General features: G+C 40.5%; 1 protein-coding gene across 5 annotated transcripts in view; it reads left to right on the top strand.

The window, feature by feature from the left end:
* Nucleotides 1-20,973, top strand: part of LOC115435334 (histone deacetylase 4-like) — a 152,368-nt gene that overhangs the window by 38,366 nt on the left and 93,029 nt on the right. For 3 of the 5 annotated variants that reach the window (XM_030157684.1, XM_030157693.1, XM_030157674.1), the window contains exon 3: nucleotides 1,654-1,722. In XM_030157684.1, the coding sequence (XP_030013544.1) occupies nucleotides 1,654-1,722 (69 nt within the window). Of the gene's footprint in view, nucleotides 1-1,284; nucleotides 1,723-16,157; nucleotides 16,178-20,973 lie in introns of those variants that run through there. The other 2 variants (XM_030157665.1, XM_030157701.1) reach the window with 2 other exon arrangements.

Below are 20,973 nucleotides of genomic sequence, written 5' to 3'. Positions count from 1 at the left end.
TTTGCCGAGCAGGGACATATGAGACAACGTGACCAACTGTCTGCTTTTGTAATATTTCCTCACCTTTTACATAAAGTCTCACACAGCATATGCAGACAGATATAACCCGTGCCCCATTTCTTGGAAAAATTATTTGAATGGCACCTGTTTTAAGGATTTTCTTAATGATGGTATCTGTAAGGCAGCAGTATCTGTTGTCGCAGTTGCTGGTGAGTGGATTTAGGTAAATAAAAACCTAGTATGCTGAGATTTGTTTGAACAGGCAGGAGCAAATGTGATGGTTGGTGTCCACACCCAAGTCCTCACAGGGATTGGTGCATTAGAGGTACAGCCACTCATGCAAGGTTGTGCGAGACGACTGTACACACATAATCAGCGCACGATGCATCCTTAAGCATCACGGCTAATTAAGTGTGTATGTGTCTACGTGTATGTGCCAGTCTAGTCCAAAGAGAATTCCAGAAATAGATCATGCACAGTGAGACGCTTGCCTGTTTTCCTCTCTTTTATTCCTCCAAAGGGATTTTACATGGGTTTCATCTCCCTTCCAAAGGAATAATTGCATGCTTGTGTGCTTTGGATGTTTCTAAGCCTTAGAATATGCATGGATCAGGTGCTTATGATTGCTAAAAATATGTATGTGTGTGTTTGCAGAAAGCATGCACAAAACATTACACACACACACACACACACACACACACACACAAAATAAATAAATAAATAAATAAATAAATAAATAAATAAATTACTAAATAAATAAAATGTGTGTGTGCATGCTTTGTGTGCAGATGTAATGCAAGTCAGTTCCATCTCCATCCTCTTCTCTCCTCCCTTTTTGCTCAGTTTGCAGTGTTTTTTCCTCCATCTTTCCATCGCCTCATCCTCTCTCCTCTCCTTACCTCTGTCTTGCCTCTCTCCCCCGATGCGTCCTCCTCCCCCTTCCTTCTCGTCCTCCTCCACCTCCTCCACCACCCCTTTCTGTCGCTCTGCTTTTTATAGCCATGTCTTCCCAGGGCTCGGCAGCTACAAAAGTCTTTTCATGTTGCCACTATAATTACAGCCTGCACACTTGCGCGCACACACACCCACGGACACACACACACACAGAGGAGAGGAACACAGCAACGCTGTGTCTTTGTGTCTGCATATGTGTGTGCGTGATCCGCATGTGCTGTTATACACAAAAGGGTGAGCTATTTTTACCTCTCTCCCTCCCTCTCCTCCTCTCCATCCCCCCTCATCCCTCTCTACCGCTGCTGCCAGCCACATTTGCTATGCTGAGCACAGGCAGTATCAGTCGAGCCCCAACATCCCTCCTCTCACATACTGAGCTCACACACAGGCACACGCAAGCTCACTGTGATGAAGGCTGCTGTCTCGGCATCCCTTTAGATTTCCAGCTTATTTTAGAGTACCTCTGCAGGAAAGGATCTCTGCAAATTCACAGCTCTGGCTCTGCTCTTCCTGTGGTCATGACTAAGTCAGTTGCTCAGGTGCTGATAGTGGCACCGCGGCATGTGCTTGCCGCTGTGCATCTGACCTGAAGCCCACTCGGACTGTGCTCTTAACTGCCTGATTAGCAGGTTTGTGGCTGGAAACTCGTTTCAATGTTGCGGACCATATTTGAAGCGGAATGTTCTCTCTCTCCCACAGAGGGGATCCTGGGAAAGGAGCAGCCGTTGGAGGTTCTGAAGACATCAGCGCTCAACCACATCCCAACAGGTTGGACATTGATGCTGTGTGCTTCCTTGTGTATGTGCATGAGCATCTTGAAACCACCGCTTGTGTGTGTGCACCTACGTGATTTCACTATTAATCACATCCTATGTGACTTTGCATACGTTCCTCCAAGGATGCATCCTGTTTTTGTGAATGTTTCATTGAAAAAAAAAAAACAAAAAAAAAAACAGAAACCATCAAAACGCCAAAGCTAATCTGTTCTGGTTTTGTTTTTTTAGTGTGCTTTCAACATCAACTTTCACACACTTTTCTACTTATCTAATTGATAGTTGATGCTTTGTGTAGAAGTCTGGAGAAGAATTCACATGCAACTGATCACTTTGTTTCAAATTTTTAATGGAAATTAGCTGTTTGAATGATGAGATTATGTGAAAGTGTTCTCAGGAGGAATACCTGAACTTAGCAGAACAAGCATTTTACCTCTTAGCCCCTTACCTCTTAGGTGAGACTTCAAGCATTAAAGCATCCAGTACATTTCTCTGCCTCCCTCCTGCTGCAAGTTTTATGTCTTTTGTTGCAACAGTTGACACATTAGCATCTTATTTACAGTGGCTTTCTGTATGTCCGATGTAAATGAAAACACAAGTAGCAGAATAGAAAGAGGAGGTAGCAGAGAATTAAAAAGGCAGGGAAGCAATGTGAAGGGAGCTGAAAGTATACAACTGAAAGGGGCACAGATGGAAGTGAGGGAATCTGAAGGAGAAATGAGTGTGATGTAATGTATGCATAATGCATTATCTAACAAGAAAGCTTAAACTGTTCTGTGCATTTCATTTTTCAGCTCAGAGTACAATTTGGATTTTCCCCTTGAAAAGTAATGAAAATGTGGAAGTGTGATTCATAATTTACTTCCCGTGCTGCTCTCAAGCTCCCTGTTCATTTCACAGAGCGCCAGTGAGCAGACAGGTGCGTCTGAACCCTTGTGCAGCTTCCAAAGTTTACTTTGTCCAAAGCAACAGGCTTTGGAGCAACAATAACAACAAAGTTTCATCCTTAGTTTGACTCAAAGCGTCTGCCTTTTGTCCCAAACTTGAATGACTCCACATATCCTCTCATGTTGTTGTTTGGGTTATTTTCTTGCCTCTGGTGCTGATAAAATATTGAAATTCACTGCAGCGACTTCATCAGATATTCTTGAAATCTGTTGTCTTGGATACAGAGACGTGACTTCCATGTTGTTAGCATGTGTGACCTGAACTATTTGGAGGGTGCACCTGTGTAAGAGCCTCCGGCTTTGAAAAGGTTTCTCGTAGAAAATGAGAAGTTGTACTGTCTCAGTCCTGAATGCTTTATCATTTAACCTTAATGTAATCAGATCCTGCTGGATGGATTTAAGCACAAAGCACACAGTCCTTTCTTTTGGAATGCAAAGCAGTGGCCGTTGCACCTGCAAAGTTAAAACCTGTGGTTTGATTCACACAAAGCAGGACTGACTTGATGAAGCCATGCCCTTTTGTTGTTAAACCCATTATTTAAATTTATAACACCCTAGCAGAAGCATAATGTGATGTTTCTGTTTGAGCTGAAATGTTAGGAGGATTACTGGATCAGATTATCAATAGAAAAATGAAGAATGAAGAACACTTACAGGTTGCAGCAGTTCAAAATTACTAGTGTTCATTAAGTTTATCAACAGAAAATACCGTCTTAGTTATCACCCTGCTGTTTGATTTGTTTTAAGATCTGTAACGAATTATTGTTTTCATTTTTGATTAATCTGTGATGATTTTCTCTGTTAATCAATTAGTTGTTTGTTCTATAAAATGTCAGAGAATGATGAGAACTATTAGATTATTTTATGCATTGCAGTTCGTGTTCTGTTCTGGGTTTTTTTTTTTTTGTTTTTTTTTTTTTACAATAGTTGATCAACAGAAAATTACCACCTGTCCATTCCTTCACTCAACTGTTTGATTGATAAAGTAAATCAAAACTTTATTGTGTTAACAAAGAAATTTGTCAGTATATTGATTTGAACGTTAACTAAGGATTTTAACAGTCATTCAAGTACAGCTTCTTGTATCTGAAATTAGGAATGCTCTGATCCGACTTTTTCAGTTCAGATGCCGATACCAATGCTAGGGCCTTGGTTATCGGTTGCTACCAATCCGGTATTGTTGATTTAGAGCAGAGGTTCTCGACCGGGGGGGGGACACACACACTCTCCCGGTGGGGGTCCCAAATGACATCATTGTGCATGCGTGCAGATGCATTAGCGACTACTGTTGTACATCATAACTGTATAAATCACTTGGCACATACCCTTCCCCCTCCCCCGAAACTTAGGGGAGCTCACTTTCACTTTCTCACAGCTTTATCTAAAGAGCTATATAACCCACCACATCCTCCACATACAGGCCCATTGCGTTAAGTAAGAAGTACGTTTGGCATGCATGACGTAGCCCATGTCACAAAGATTTAAAGGGGAAAAGCTTCTTAAAATTTATATTTTCTGTTTCTTTCCTTCTAAACTGAATCATAGATCATAAACTGAATGAGTTTTGAGCCAAAAGCAGGAAACACCTGTTCTAATATTTTGTAAACAAACCATTAATCGATGAAAGGAGATAATGATTGTCAGTTGCTGCCCTATTTTCCTGTTCTATCTGAATTCCTTCTACAATCAGAAGTAGAACTGGTATGATCAGTGCTCGACTGCTTAAAATAGACCAACTGAACACTTTTTTGCAGGCATATTGTTTTGATTGTTCACATGCCAGACACAGGACCTAAGGTTGAGACAGACTCCTGTATTTACTGCACCTCAAACTTCACACACCCTGCCTCTCTATGTCTCTTGTATTTTGTCTCAGCCTCATGTTCAGCTGCCTCCTTCGTCTTCAGCTTCAGCGCTGCAGACCGTTGTATGATGTCACCCAGACCACGACAAGTTGGGTCTTGCATTTGGCAGAACAAGACTCTCTGCACCTTGACACGTCCTCCATCACACCCTCCCCTGTTCCGTGTTTTCCGTCTCATTTTTTAAGAGGTCACAGTGCCATTTCAGAGTTAGATCACAATCAGTCCTTGTTGGAAGATTCTTACCAGGAAGTACACTTTATCATCATAAAAACTGCAGCTTGCGTTGAGGCAGAACACGCCGTTCTAATTCAGAACAGCTGAGTGAGGCAATGAGAGAAAGTAACACAGGCTGATGTTCACCCAACCCACCCTCAGAGACCAGTCAGTAAGCCGACCGCAGCTATTTTCCACCATCAACAGATGTGCTACTTGTTGCCTCTCATCTGGCCCTGCTGCTAAATTCACTGTGAAACCCTGTGGAGAATATCTTCTCTTCATTGTCATCTCTTTGCACGGTTAAAGTAAAAGCCACGTTTTACTGAGGCCACACTAAACAGCTCTGCTCAGCGCAGTATGACATCTATTAAGGCTAACGAATGTGGAGCTCAGGCAGTCAGACCGTGGGATATACACTCGCCGAACTGAGTCTCAAATCAGAGACGCCAGCCCTCTGCATTGTCTGGTATAAATAGATCTGCAATTGGAGCCAGAAGAGTTGTGGAGTGCGCCTAAGGGGTTGTAAACAGATTGTGATTTGTTGCGGGGAGATGGAGGGAAGAAAGGTGGGAGGGAGCTACTGAGTGGGAAAGGATGCAGAGTAGGGCCTGAGGAAAGGTCAGGAAGAAAAGAGGAGGGGGAGCGAGGAGAGGAGCAAGCTGGCACGAAGGATGGAGAAGGGGCTGAGTGTTTATAGAGGGAGCCAGGGGAGAGAGAAAACAACCTAAAGAGTAATAAACTGTAGAAGTGTCAGGATTTATATGAGTGGAGATTCCCTCTCCTGCCTAAAATGTCCCATATCAAACTTGAACTTTCAGAGAAGTGAAAAGAATAGGAGCATGTGCTCATTAAATCATTTGGAATAAAATAGCCTTGCATAATATGCACATAATATTTCATTAAAGGTCTTATGAGGACTTTCTACGTGATCTTGAAAAAGTTTAATTTTTATATATATGCCTGATTGTAGTCTGCAATTTAAAATGAGATGATCAGCGCCAATAGGTTATTTCCAAATGCTATTTCTCAGCTTCCCTGGTCGGGTTGGACAGGACAGGACTGATTTACTTACGTCTCTATGACAACACCATGCTGATTGCAAAGTTTAGCAGTGAGAAGTAAGCTGAATGAGTGAAAAGTAAGAAAGGGATTTCTTTGATTTATTTTGTTGTAATGGTGGACACTGGAACTGGACTGGCAAAAAGAAAAAGGACAGAAGAGCAGAAGAAAGCTAAACAGGAGAGTGATGGCACATGGGTAAACCTCGGCGTTGCTTTCAGCTGATGGACAGAACTAAGGGAGTTAAAAGGAATGAAAACAGACCCGGAGTTGGCCCTCTTCCTTCTAGACAGGTATATAGTGTTTCTTTTCTTTATACATATGCATTGTAACATTGTATTTTACTATAGTGGCTGTCGGTAGCTTAGTCAAACACTTAGTAAACGCTTCTGCATTAGCCACAGGGCTACCTCTTTGGCGTCGGTAATATGTTTTATTATGAGTATTGTTTCAGTCACAAACTAAGGGTTTCGTAAGGCGAGACTGAAATGGCTATATACAGAGTTTAATGTTCATGTGGAGGCCTCGGTAACAAGACAGTTATAAAAGTAGAATAGATTCCGGCCAAATTCCGGCTGAAGGTGTCGCTGCAGTTCACTTCAAACAGACACTCCTCACAGGACCTTTAATATCCTATGTTTTTGAGGGTCTGTAAATCAAGGCTTTCCTCAGAATACATGAAAAACTAGAAAAGCACACTGAGAGCGCAGACCTCCGCCAAAGCAGATCAGTGCCAACCCCCCCCCCCCCGCGATCACCACCAGAATTTAATCATTTGTTCCTTGTGCCAGTAACAACATTTCCTGAAATTTTCATGCAAATCTGTGCATAATTTTTGGAGTTATCTTGCACACGGACAGACAGACAGACAGACAAACCAACCAACCAACGCCGGCAAAAACATGACCTCTTTGGCGGAGGTAACTAACACCTAGAACCTGTTCTTCAAAATAGAAATAATATTACTCAAGTATTGGTTGAGCAGGGTTAAAAATTTTTTTATCATGATTAATATGATGTTAATCATGATATCATTATCTTACATATGGACGCAGTTTAACTATAAATAAATCAAACCCTAGAGAACATAAAAAAAGAGGACAATGATGTAACATATCAAGTTAATGATAATTGTTTTATTAGGCTGGGAATCGATACTAAATTTGTTTTTAACATGGTTAGAGTTTCTTAGATGCTGCTGAGTATTGAAAAATATCTAGTTCAGCATCCAGTGTCAATGCACATGGACATGTATGCAAGTGCACACATTCTACACAGAGAATGTACAGAGATTCTCAGCAATAAAAGGAACTTTACTTCACTTTTAGCCACCACTAAATATTCACAAGGTGTAGCTACTTAATTCTTTCTGCAAATTTTTTTTGGATCCACAGCACTTATGATTTGCTACCTCTGCTTTCCTTGGCGTTTTAGTGTTGACACACATTTGCATTCAGGATTTCCTTGAGTGGAGATTCCCTCTCATGCTTTAGAATGTCCCATGTCAAAGTTAAACTTGCACAAAAATGAAAGGAATAGGAGCAACATCTAAGTCTTGAGATTCCTAGCACTAAAAGACACTTTGCTTTGAGACACTGCCTTCAGTTTGACAGTGAAATTGAACTGAAGTCGTAGCTCTTGTCAGACTTGTGAAGAAGCAGGTAAATCTGTCAGTTTGTGTAAGAGCTTCTCTCCTGGAAGTTCCTCTTCTTTACCCTGGAGACGGCATGTTTGTCTTTGTTTTGGTCTTTTTCGAGTGCCCCCACATTGTCTTCTATCTCAGCTACATCAGTAAACTGAAGAACACGTTAGACGTCACTGCTTTATACAAAGATATGCTGATTTCAGAGTTTATTTCCTTCACATGTTTGTCTCCTCCTTGTTGACTGGAAATGTTTCTTTTGCCTGTCGACTGAATTTGCATTACTGCCTAATTAAGTTTGTGTTGTGGGAGTATTTTGACATTTGGGAGAGCGGGTTTGAGAAAGTCATTCAAGCAAAATAAGACTAAAGACTAAAATTACAATTATTAGGGAAAAATTGTATTTAATTGTCTGAAATAATAAAGACAGCTTCAAATGCAAGAATGAACAATACATCTTGAACTTAAAGAGGAACTATGCAAGATTTTACCGTTTTGGCTCTTCTGTTGCTGATTTTTGTAGCATTTTTACCTCTGCCAGGAGGTATTGTGATCGCTTTGCTTTGTGTGTTTGCGTGCATGTTTGTTTGTTTGTTAGCAAGATAATTAAAAAAGTTATGAGCGGATTTTCATGAAATTTTCAGGAAATGTCGATACTGGCACAAGGAAGAAATTATTACATTTTGGTAGTGATCGGGGGTGGGGGCCCCCCCGCCCCCACCCCCCACGGGGGCCCACTGATCTGCCTAGGCGGAGGTCTGCACTCTCCGAGTGCTTTTCTTGTTCTCTATGGAATTTCCCCTACAGTTTCAAAGTCCATATTTATTGTCGTAAAACCCACACTCAACCCTCCCCCGCTGACCGTCTGCATTTGTTTTTAATGAAGCCAGCGACAAGAAGGCAATTTTTGGGTCGTATAATGAACTACATACATCTCACAAAAACTAGATTCAACTGACGAAATGATGTGGCTAGTTGTAAAAACCCACTCCTGAGGTAGACAATGGGTGATCTAGTAAACTAAACAAACATACACCTATGTGACACAAACAACTGTGATTACTAGAGAGTATGCTAACATCTCCGCTAGCTAGCAAGAATCTGGGCATCGTTCATAAAATGAGTTCATAAATGAGTAAACACCATTACAACCAATTGCAATCATCAAGAGTGCGCAAATACACTGAAATACATAGAGTACAGAGAATTTATCTCAGCGATGCCTGATGCCAAGTCTGCATCTGTTTTGCATGCTTTTCCTTTCAGCTCTCCCTATTCTGCAAAAGCTTGACCAAGGCAGACTCTTGTCTTGTTCCTCGTTCGGTCAATCACTTTTTTCTTCTTCCTAGCATCCTCTGACAGCAGCCACCTCTTCCTTTTTGCTGGCTCTGCCATGGGAAACACCTGTGAAATCAAGGCATGGCTGGCTTGTGTTTATATCTTGCTGACCGTACCTGGCTGGGGCCATGTTTGTGTCAAATTTCCACTATGTGGTACCGGCTTGACTCGACTTGGCCTTTTTGCGTTTCCATTACTTAAAAGAACCTGGAATCTGGTACCCGGTACTAGTTTTTTGGTATCTGCTTAGCCGAGGTTCCAAAAGTGTGAAGAGATACTAAAATGGGATGTCTAAACACTGCAGACCACTGATTGGTCAGAGAGTTTTCTCTACATCAATGTGCAACCGGCCATTTTTAAAATAACAGATTTGTAAGTTTACAGTAAAAATACTGGTAGGTTAATCCACATGATGGCAGCCCACAACACCATGATCGGTTCAGACATTTCTGTCCTTGTTGGCAGATGAAAAAATTCTGCATGAACTAGACAGGGCAACATGCAACAAGTGAGTTTATTAGCAAGTCTCTGAGCTGACATCACAGAAGTTACGTGCCACATTACTATGACATCCAGGTACTCTAAAGTTAGTAGTATCCTGTAATGGAAATTGTCTCTAGGAATAGTATCTGGTACCCGAATCGAATTGAGTCGGGTCGAGCTGGTTCCACGTTGTGGAAACACAGCAATAGTGTCGTAAATTGTGCCGTTTCCTGCGAGAGATGAGATCTAGGCCACCGGGACGGTGGCAGAGAACTTGCAAGTGGCATATTCAGCTGTAGAGATGGAGGGCTTCCATTCCTCCCCTAACAAGCCATCACAATTACTTCGAAGCTGTTTAATTAAGGTGAAAATCTTGTCTAGTTCCCCTTCAAACAAAATTAATCCAATTTCTTCTTTTGTTTCCTCACAAAATTAAAGCTTGATTGTGTGGAAGAATGTCATGCATTCTTTTTCAGCTTCTTTAATCTCTGAAAAAAAAAATCATCACATAAAACAAAATAAAAAACTAAACTAAAACTAGTCAATTCGATAAATAAAACTAGTCATGTACTGTTAAAACTAAGTAAAACTAAACTGAATCTAAAAGCAATACCAATGCTAATGCAAAATATCTATATAATATAGAATTTAATGTGATGGCTTCAGAATGTTTTGAAGAGAGCAACAAAATATTGGTGCAAAATGTCTGGAAACACAATCTGTGATGGTCGATGGATGACACAGTGACACAGCAGCAATAATAACAAACTATTATAATTAATCCCTAATTTTCCTGCGTTATTCAAATGTATCTGGGGAGCCTCCCTGTGGGGAAAGTCCTTACCTTCCTTCACCTGAAACCATTTTGTGGTTTTATTTGTTTGGGAAATGCAGGCAAATTCCAGGCCCAGGAATTTGAGCTCATGGTATTAAACCACACAAGAGAGACAGACACAGGGGAGGTTTTTCTAAGCAGAGGAAGGAGGAGGGATAGGACATGAAGCCGAACTGAACGATACGCCTACGAATGAGAGAGGCATTTGATGCACTACAATCTGTGTGCAGGATTTTCCTTGGCCTTAGACGCAAGAAAAGCAGGTTGAGTGGGTGAAAGACTGGGAGGGAGAGAGGTCTGGGTCCATGACTTTCCGACTTTGTGGGGACAGAGTTTGTAGGGACACAAAATTGGTTTTCCTTGGTTTTCAGGGTCCAGCAAAGTGGCTTAGATGCACAGATTGGGTGGAAGAATTGAGTTTTTTTTTTTTCCAGTATCACATCATTTTTGAACCATTTCTATTGCCATATTTGTGTTGCACAATTTGAAAAAAAAAAATGCACATCCAAAATTTTTAAAAAAAATCACACTTATTTATATAGTGTCACATCATAACAAAAGTTTTCTTATGACACTTTACATTTAGAGCTGGTCTAAACCAGACTCTTGAGCCAATTTATGGACACCCAACAGAGTCCTTCAGGAGCAAACACTAAGTTTGGCTTTCGATGCCCAAAATACCCCGGTGCTACATCTTTTAAAAAATACTTAAAAGTAGGACTATGAAACACTTAAGTATTTAAAATATTATTTATAGTTAGGGCTAGGTAATATATCACACTACTGTAATTCATCATTTTGCTTTCTGAAAATCATGATTAATGCCTAAATCCCAAAAGTTATTCCTCTGCAGACATTTCTTGTCTGTTAAAATGCAACCTATCTGCCAAAAGGCAAGACATGCTTCCCTTAACAAAGTGATGTGAGACACAATATAACTGATAAGGTGTAATATGAAACTATGGACCTCCTTCTATTTTTATGTGAGGCAATTTTTCAAATCTGTGGCATTTTTATATACTTAAAGCATTGTCATGAAATAAACAGAGTTGTCACAACTTCAAATTGTCTGTTCATGTAATAATATAATAAAAAATGTATAAACTTGACATTGCTTCACTGGGAATGATGAAATTTCCTTCATAGGTATTGGAATTTGTTCGCAAGCAACATTTCTATAGTTTGTGTTGTCAATAGCTGCAGTAAGGATCTGTTTGGAACCATCCAAATAAGGTCAGAAACGTCACAGTTTAGTCTGAACTGTGCTTGAGCTCATTCAGCTCAGGATTGCTGCTTCTCCACTTGGTCTTGGTGTTAGTTTTCATTGCTATGTTAGACTGGCAGAGTGACTCAGTCTTCCCTCTAGTGGTCTTAAACATTCACTGTGACACATTGGTCCGTGGCTGTGAATAAAATCAGTTCATATGTCTGCAAGACAGTCCACTGACATCCTTGGCATAACACTATAGCTCTTTACTCTAGTGATACTTTTAGGTATTTTTTTGCAGCTTTTCACAGCAGAAATGCTACATTTAGCTCCGTTAGTATGAGGATAAGTCTCGACCAAATGAGTGGAAGTCAATGTAAAGTCCCTTGAGTGCATAAAAACTTAAATTGTGTGTGTGTGAGTGTGTGACGTTGGTTCCTGGAAAAGCAGAGGGCTGCAGAATAAACAGGCTGCATGCCTGAGACTGCCCTGTGATGTCACCACTGGGCAAACGAGGGACGAGGGGAGGAGAGAGAGAGAGAGAGAGAGAGAGAGAGAGACGCCCATCAGGTTAAAACAGGAGAGAAGATGAACAGCAAGCAAAAAGTGACGGAGGTGGAGAGCAAGCAGGGAAGTCAGATGAACAGGAACGAGAGTTGCTGTCATCCTCTGTAACAGACTGAAGGAGGAAGGGAGGAGGAGGAGGTGCAGTGATAAGAGGACAAGAGGACGAGGAAGCAGCAGGAGGAGAGCACTGATGGGTACGTTTAATGACAGCGCCGATTCCCACCTCCCTCTTTGTGCGGCAAGCAATTAGCGCTGCTGCCGGTGACAGAGATACCATACGAGGTGTGTTTACGCATTTGCTTGCGTCACCATCAATAAGTGTGTGAGGCGGTTGTTGTGTCAGGGACTCAACTATGTGCTGAAGAACATTTTGTTCAGGGAGGGTGAATGTGTGCATGCGCCTTGTGTGAGTTATGGATTTGCATTAGCCACGATTGGAGCCACAGCACTTTGACAAGTGCAGTTCTCAGACAGATCCCTATCTCTCCCATCAGCTCCGACTTTCTGTCCCGTTTCTAATAGCTTGCACACACCAGCTAAATAACCTGAGATAAGAAAACAGAGAAGAAATCCTCTGAATGTGGGTCACAGTGTATGTTTTCTTTTGACGTCAGCTTGAATCTGAACCTGAATGCTTAATATGGAGTCCATCGTCCAGCCTTCAGCCAACACTTCTTTATAGTCAGAATGTTGAACTGAGCTGTGACAGGTAAAATCATCACACTGCAAGACTTATTTTCAACTTTCACATGTACTTCAACAATCAGTGTTGCTGAGCTGAAGAAGTTTGCTCCTGTTTTATTTTCTTGTATGTTGGAAGTACCAAAGTCCAAATTCTTCACCTCTGTACTGAAATTTTAGGTAGAGCTTTCATATATTATAATTTTACTTCTTATATTTTAATACAGGTAACTGTATTCACTATTCCAGACTTGCTTTTTCAGCAGAAAAATATTTTCAAATTGATAAATTGAAAATAAAAAAATCATAGACAAGATTATTTCTTGGCATTTTCATTGATGCATGTCACATTCTACAAAGCTTACTAGACCAAACAGACATAAAAGGTGTCACATTTTCTAAAGCATAACACTGTGAAGTGAATTTTCCTTACTAAAGAGGTCATATTTTGCTCAACCCACTTTTATTAGTCTTTGGTACCTTTATTTGTGTATTTGGGGACCAAATTCCAAACTAAAGTCTGAATTTGAACCCTTCAGGTGTTGAAAAGCTATCTTTATATTAATTGCGGCAAAAATCCAGTGGATTTCTACAACCGTTTCAATTCATGTTTAATTTGTTATGTTTTATAACTAGTTATGTCATGACATTTGCACAGATAAGGTCAAGACTTCCAATGAACGTTTCTCAGAGTAGGGGAGACCGGGGACAGTTGTAACACGGGTCAGTTGTAACACTTGCAATTGTTCCAATCAGGAACAAGTTAGGACTCACCTAATTCGCTCTGCACATGCTCATTTAGTCCTTAGTCCATATGGGAAGTTGTAGTGCCGTGAGGCAGACACATCAAAATTTGTGAGGGAAAACATAATTTTTGTGGTAAGAAAGTAATTTTTTTTTTGCTCAAATTACTTTTGTGATTACATGGATTGCTTTGTAGTTGGACTCATTGAAGGTATATCATGTTAATTATGTGTCTGTTTAGCTATCTTTCATTCAGGTTATGTGTGGTAATGTTTTAGCTTCTAGCTGTAAGGCAAGCTAGCTCATCACTAATGCACACAGCGATAGTTGTAACTAACTTGCTTGGGGTAGATTGTAACACTTTCTAAAATGTTACAACCTACTCAAAGCTAAAATTCAATTGTTTTTCCAGGATTTCATGACCATGGGAACCCTGCAACTTTTTTTTTTTTTTTTTTTTTTTTTAGTTTTAACATGCCTAGGTCTTGGAAGAGAAGGACTGACAGGGGGGTGCCTCTGGACATTCACTGATGTAGAGGTCCACAGAAAATCAGTCAGATCTGTGGCAAAATTGTATGCCATGTCACTCTATATAGATTCTGCAAAGGGAGGAAGAAGTTAGAAGATCAAGCGAACTTCCATGAGTAGGCTACAACTCTGCAACAAAGGTGTTCACTGATGAACAAGAAAAGATTTTGACAGAGTATCTGAAAGGTGCTGTGTCCCTGAGAGATTAGCACGTAAGAATTGAGGATAAATCAGGGTGAATTTATGAAAGTTATGCTGGTGGTAATATATAAAATATATATATTTAATAGGGACATTTTTAACATTTTTTTTTACATGTTTAACATTACAGGTAAGAGAACTTGCATATCAGCTTGCAGAAAAATATGGCTGCAAACATCCAAAGTCATGGGATGAGACTTCAACTGCTGGTCCAGACTGGTTTTTCTGGCTTTATGAAATGAAACCCAATTCTTTCCATTAGTCAGTCAATATCTTAAGTCATTGTCATGGTCCTGATTTTATAATGTTACATTTTACCCCAAGGTATATTACAACTGACCCGGAGTATGGGGTCAGTTGTAACATTTTACTCTTTGTGTTTGAGATTAAGTCATGCATTTTCTATTTGTGTTGCACAGACATTTTCTAGGTCATTTATTAGTAGACACTTGAAGCTTGTTTACATAGCAGTTTGAAGACACTGGGTTAAAAGACCTCAAAATTAGAGACAGAAATGTCAAAAATTTTACAATTGTCCCCGGTCTCCCCTACGCAATAATTGTTTATCAGCAGCAGTGGTTGTAGTAAAAACTGAAAATATGTCCAAACTTCAAGCCGATTACCTAAAATGTTCAGTTGTTGGTTGTATTAACAAACACAAGTGGCTGAACGGGACAGAAAGCATGGTCAACAACCTGAAAGAGGCGGGGCGTGAAGTGTCTCATTTGGATTTAAAGGCCCAGCGCTCAAAACGACCTTTCTCGTGTCATTAGTCAGAAATAGGGTTGAAGATGGGCCTGTGGAGTTTAATTGATGAAGAATTCAGACCCAAGCATAGTATTTACAGTTTATGTAGACCACTGGGAAATGTTTTAAAATGCATAATTCCATTTATAAAAGTAAAATATCACTCCTTTAATATTTTTCATTTAATTTGAGGTCAGGATGGTAGAATAGCCTTCACATTATATTAGTAAGATGTGAGGTTCAGCCCTTACAAGTGTACTTCAAATATCTACTTTTCACTTTTATATTTTACTTACAAAGTTTTTACAAGGTTTTCCGTGCATTGTGAATTGCTTCCTGATAATGACGTGGGAGGCACTGTTTTCTGACAAACATTGAACTCAGTAATAATAATAATAATAATAATGGATTGGATTTATATAGTGCTTTTCTAGACACCCAAAGCGCTTTACATTATTGACCCATTATTCATTCACTCTCACATTCACACTCTGGTGTGTGGTAAACTACATTTGTAGCCACAGCTGCCCTGGGACAGGCTGACAGAAGCATGGCAGCCAATTTGCGCCTACGGCCCTTCTGACCACCACCAAACATTCATACACCAGCGTGGGTGGCACTGGAGGCAGGAAGGGTGAAGTGTCTTGCCCAGAAACACAGTGGACTGACTAGGACAGAGCGGGATTCGAACCGCCAACCCTTCAGTTATTGGATGACCCGCTCAATCACCTGAGCCACAGTTGCAGTGTTACGCCTGTGTAGTACTGCCGTATTTTTTTATACATATAATGGGTGAGGATATTTTGCTGTTTCTCTAAACTGTAGGCTGGTGATTAGATAATCAGTGAATCTGCAAATACAGATTTGACATATATTACCATTTTGCTTACTTGAAGAATTATTTGTTTGATGAAGTGGCAATAAAAACACTGATGTTACTGTTATAACATGATAATTGTAATTTGTCAGTTATATACTTGTGAAAGGCTCGAGCCATTTGAATGCATGGTTGAAACAATCAGGTTAATGCCTCTGCCTCATTTTGAGTGACAAAAAACCTCATTTGGGTACATTTCAGAGCCCATACCCTTTCCAAATTGTTATGGTAAAGAAGTTCAAGTCCTTCACTTTCTTGGTGTGCAAATTCATGATTCAGTCTGGTTATAGTTAGTTTCCTTTCCTTCCTGTCTCTTCAGCATCCAAACTGTACCACTGGTGCCTCTAAAATGAGCCAGAGCCTGAGAACAGCAAGAACTGAGGGCGTCACTGCATTTAATTAAATCTCTGGTACCTTGTTCGTCAGATTCATCAAATGGCAAAAAGCTTGTAGCACCTTTTTCTCAGAGGACAGTGAATCACAGGAGGACAAGAAGAAAGTGACAAAGACAAGGTAGGAAGGCAAAATACAGCCTTTTGACACAAAAAAGTCAAACCTCATGCTGTTGGGGGTTGAGTTGTTATGAACAAATATTGTAATTTGTTTTACCTTGGGCTTGTTGCGAGCACAGTGCAGATGAAAACTGACTCATGTGTTGTCGTCATCCCCCACATGACAGCAGTCTTTGAGGACCTGTTGCTCTGTTTTCTTGTGGCATGGTTGATATGAGCAGCAGGGGGATGTTTCACCTCGTTGCATACTAAAAGGAAGTGGATTTAAAGGCGCTCTTTACCTTTAATAGCAACTGAAACCTTGTGGAAGCACAATTACTGTTCACCTGTACTCAGTGACGCTCAGATGTCTCCTTTTGTAAAGTCTGTGATCCATTCAAGGCATTTTCTGTGATTGCTGTATTTTTAAACATGGCATATTTCTCAAATGATTCATCATAGATCAAGTGTGAATAGTGTCTGTGTGTGTCTCATGCAGGATGCCTTAAATATTGGAGTCGGAATTAGATAGTTTGAGCAATCTTCCAATAAAGCTGCTTTAAGCCTGATAAAGAGGCAGACATTGGTCAGATCAGTCAATTACAGTTGGATGAAATGTCTCTGACAAATAATAGTGGGGCAGCTTAACCAAAATATCCATAACAATTGTGCATTTTGTGATAAAAGCATGAAATTTGGCACACACATAGACATTAATATTCTGAAGAGGTCTGGATATTGAGCCATCTCAGATTTGACCCCTGATAGCCATGACAGCCATTTTCTTCAATGGCTGACTGCGGTTGCTGGTAGTTGACTGACCTGCTCATCTACAGAGTACTGTAGGTTGACTTTGGGACTTGGCTCATCTGTAAATGGGGGGGGGGGTATTTCAGGAAAATTTTCAGATTCAATTTTAGCCCTGATTTTTTGATGCTACAAGATATTCTAAGCGCTTCTGTGTAATTTTTTTGAAATTTTCATCCAAACCCCTCCACCCCACCCCCCACCCACCCTGAAAATTACTTTTTCAACCCTGAAAACATGGGGGTTTTGGCAACTTTCAAACCTTCTTCACTTTTGATAAAGTAGAATGTAACAGTCTGGTCATGCTGGGTCCTAAATGTTTTTTTGTGAGACATGTCATGTCTTCAGAGTGCTTTACACTACAAAAGGTGTAGAGTCAAGGTCAAATTCTAGGTCAAAGGTCACCCAAATGGTCCAAAATGCATATTTCATGGAATGAAACTGTTCATGTGGGTTCTTCCAAATGTTGGGCTCAGGTTCTCTCTTCATAACACATCTACTGACCACAAACAACTTCCATTCAATAAGACACATTAAACAGAACTATTTACTCAGTGTATTATCCATATAGACATGTCAAAAACAACAAACGGTCATTTCACATGACTTTGACATTTACTTGAATATGTCCTGTTGTGGGCGACACAGTGGTGCAGTGGATAGCACTGGTGCCTCACAGACAGAAGGTCCTGGGTTTGATTCCAACACCAGTCCATGGGGGTGGGGCCTTTCAGTGTGGAGTTTGCATGTTCTCCCCGTGTCTGTGTGGGTTCTCTCTGGTACTCTGGCTCCTCCCACCATCCAAACACATGCACTGATAGGTTAGGTGGTTATTCTAAATCACTCATAGGTGTGAATGTGAGAGTGATTATTTATCTGTATATGTTCAGTCTGTGATGAACTGGTCACATGTCCAGGGTGAACCCTGCCTTCACCCATAAGTAGCTGGGATAGGCTCCAAGTGACCCCCATGACCCTAGTGAGGATAAAGCGGGTTCAGAAAATGAATGAATGAATGAAGTGTTAGTGATTCCCGCCAAAATGTGTGCTAGTGTTTCCCGCCACACTAATGGCGGCAAATTCAAATGGAATGTACATGTTGCAATATTTAGTCTCTAATGTGGCTTTAAAGGGCCAGAGGCCTTTGCGGGATCCCACCAGGAAACCAGAGGGAACAGAACTGAGGACAGATTTGATAAATGTCGGAATGGTATGAATTTTTGAAAAAAACTGGGCATTTTGGTGACCTTTAACCTACAACATGATCTTGACATTAGACTTTTCATTGAACAAAGTACTCTTATGATACAATATGGCACGGACAAGATCATTAAATGACCCATCATGAACATATTTATACACTGCACTGCACAAAAGAGTGGAGAAGCTGTGAAAGTTAAGATTTTCAGAGTTAAAAAAAGTAATTTTCGGGGTGGGGGGGTGGGGGGTTTGGACAAAAATTTCAAAAAAATTACACAGGAGTGCTTAGAACATCTTGTAGCATCAGAAAATCAGGGCTAATGTGGTATTTGATATTAACCCCCCCTCTACTGTAAATGGTCAGGAAAGACCAGGGAAGAGCCAGTACTTGAAATTGTGCAAGACATAACATTCTAATTAGACTAATTAGCATAATTAGTCTACCCTGACCTTAAATGCACAGGTCTGTGTGTGTGTGAGGGAAACTGCTCACAGGAAGGACTTCTGATCACTGGAAAGAACCATGAGCCAGTGACAATATCTTGATCATAAACTGTAAGAGAACAGTTACTGCTGCCAAGTTGGAAAACAACTGCCATGTAAAATTTTGTAATGGCCAAAAGTTTTCAATAAATGCATAAATGTGACAGTAAGAATGCTAATGTTGATATCTTGTTCCACAGTCTGAACAGAAAAGTATTACATAATTGCAAAATGTCAATTTTAAGCAGATTTTGAGCGCCACCTTGAATCAAGTCAAAATTTTGACCTCTGAGCAGACTGGAACCACAAAAAATGACTTCAGCACATCCCAAACTGTAGAAATAGACACCAAGAACATGAATATTTATCAACTGTGTCTAATTCTATGCTTAAATCAATTTTCACGCAGCGCGATTGGTGGCTTTCTTGAAAAATGGCCGTTCAAGACAAAATTTGAGGTGGCTCAATATCTATATCTGCTCACTATCTATCAGTCTACATCTGTGCTGATTTTGGTGCTTTTATCACAAAATGCACAATAGGTTAGCTATGCTGCCCCACTATAAGGAGTATTTATGACCATTGCTACCTTTTTTCTGCTTTAATACATTTAAAGGTAAGGTAGGAGATCCTGGATAAATGGTTAGAGCAAGCTACATTTTGAAAATACACAGTTCAGAAGTCCAAACCCCTTTCTTCAGACGTCCCTCGAAGCCATGCCTCCAGAGTACCGGAACATATAATGCTTGTTCCCGAGAGTTCATGAGCGCTGTGCAGTATCAATTCGCTAACCTTTGCTAACTTTTTCTTATGGCTCATTCACTGGTAAGAAAATACCTGACATCACAATGAACCTAAACATACAATATGGTTATTGTTTCAAGTTAGATTTATCAGTATATTAGGTAGATTAGAAGTTGGACTTTTCCCTAGTTATTTTGACTAGCGGCATTGTACCCATGGTGTCATTGTACGATAGCGCCCTCCCGTGGTGCAACAGCGGCATTGCACCCGTATGCCCTCCTGTGCTGCAACATCGGGACATGCGTCGGACACAGAACGTCCATTATAGTAAGATACATCTTCTAGGTAATCTCGGGTTAGCTAGGCTTGCACTAGCTTATCGCCACATCGCCATTGGTGATGCATTTTCCTGGTTGGTGAAGTTGTTTTCAACCCACAGTGGTGAAGGGATTTTACCACTTATGGCAGCATGACACTCACAGTTAAGTGCAGCAGGTATGCTGTGGAGGAGTAATGTCAGCAGTGTGGAGATTTTTCAAACTAAATGACGGTGATAAAAGTAACGCTGACTGCAAGTAACGTTAAAGACAGATACGGACGGAGCATTCTGTCCGTCCTCTGCGTACATTCCATCCGTTTTCCAGGTGCTGGCAGATGCGTACACAGATGGAGAATAACACCGGGACTACGGAGCGGTGCAGACCGCCGCCAGCAGAAGTGAAAACAAAACTTATGGCTCATTTCTCTTTTCTCTACCTGCTGAAGCTTCACTTTTAAATCTTACCAGCGAAAACGCTGCAATATTAGTATCACGTTAGTGTTGTGTCCATGTTTGTTATTGCTGACTTTCTTCTTCTTCTTCTCAAAAAACTTTACTCTTCTTCGTGGTATTTGTTCAGTATGGTTAATTAAGAGTGGCACCTCCTGGTGGATTAGTTGAGAAACGCTCATTCCACTGGTAAATTTATTTTGTATTGAATCTCATATTGAATCTCATGCACTTCAGTGGTCAGAATAATTGTATTTATGAGTCTATCATTTAGTGTTTTGTTGTACATAAGATTAGAAATAAAAATAGTTTAGATGAAAATGTTGACTTAAGTTAATTTTTTTTTGTATGAAACTGAAGCCAGATTGAACCTGTTTTTATGCTCAAAATGCACTAGAATGCAGGAAAAAGACTTCATTTTTCCCCAAATTTCCTGGGGGAGCAATGCTTGTCGCCACGGTCCGCTACGCGCCCCGCTGCAGGGACCCAGACTGGCTGTGGCTTTTTGTGGCTACATTCATTTCTACTAATGTAGCCACAGTGGCTGTATCTTTCATTTTCCTAGCGCAAGCACACGTTGGTAAGAATAGCTGAATGTGGCTACGTTCATTTCTACTAATGTAGCCACAGTGGCTGTATCTTTCATTTTCCTAGCACAAGGACACGTTAGTAAGAATAGCTGATTGCAGTTAGACTGCTGTCAGGCTAGCAGCCCACTAAAGTTTGCTTTGAACGCTGTAATCTGTGCATTTCACGATTATGTTTGTCAGTGGAACAGCCCCAATTCATACCTAGCTGGCTAACGTTAGGTATGA

This window comes from Sphaeramia orbicularis, chromosome 2, assembly GCF_902148855.1.
Source record: "Sphaeramia orbicularis chromosome 2, fSphaOr1.1, whole genome shotgun sequence".
Lineage (NCBI taxonomy): Eukaryota > Metazoa > Chordata > Actinopteri > Kurtiformes > Apogonidae > Sphaeramia > Sphaeramia orbicularis.
The sequence above is the reverse complement of the archived record's forward strand: the minus strand, read 5'-3'. Positions and strand labels throughout refer to the sequence as shown.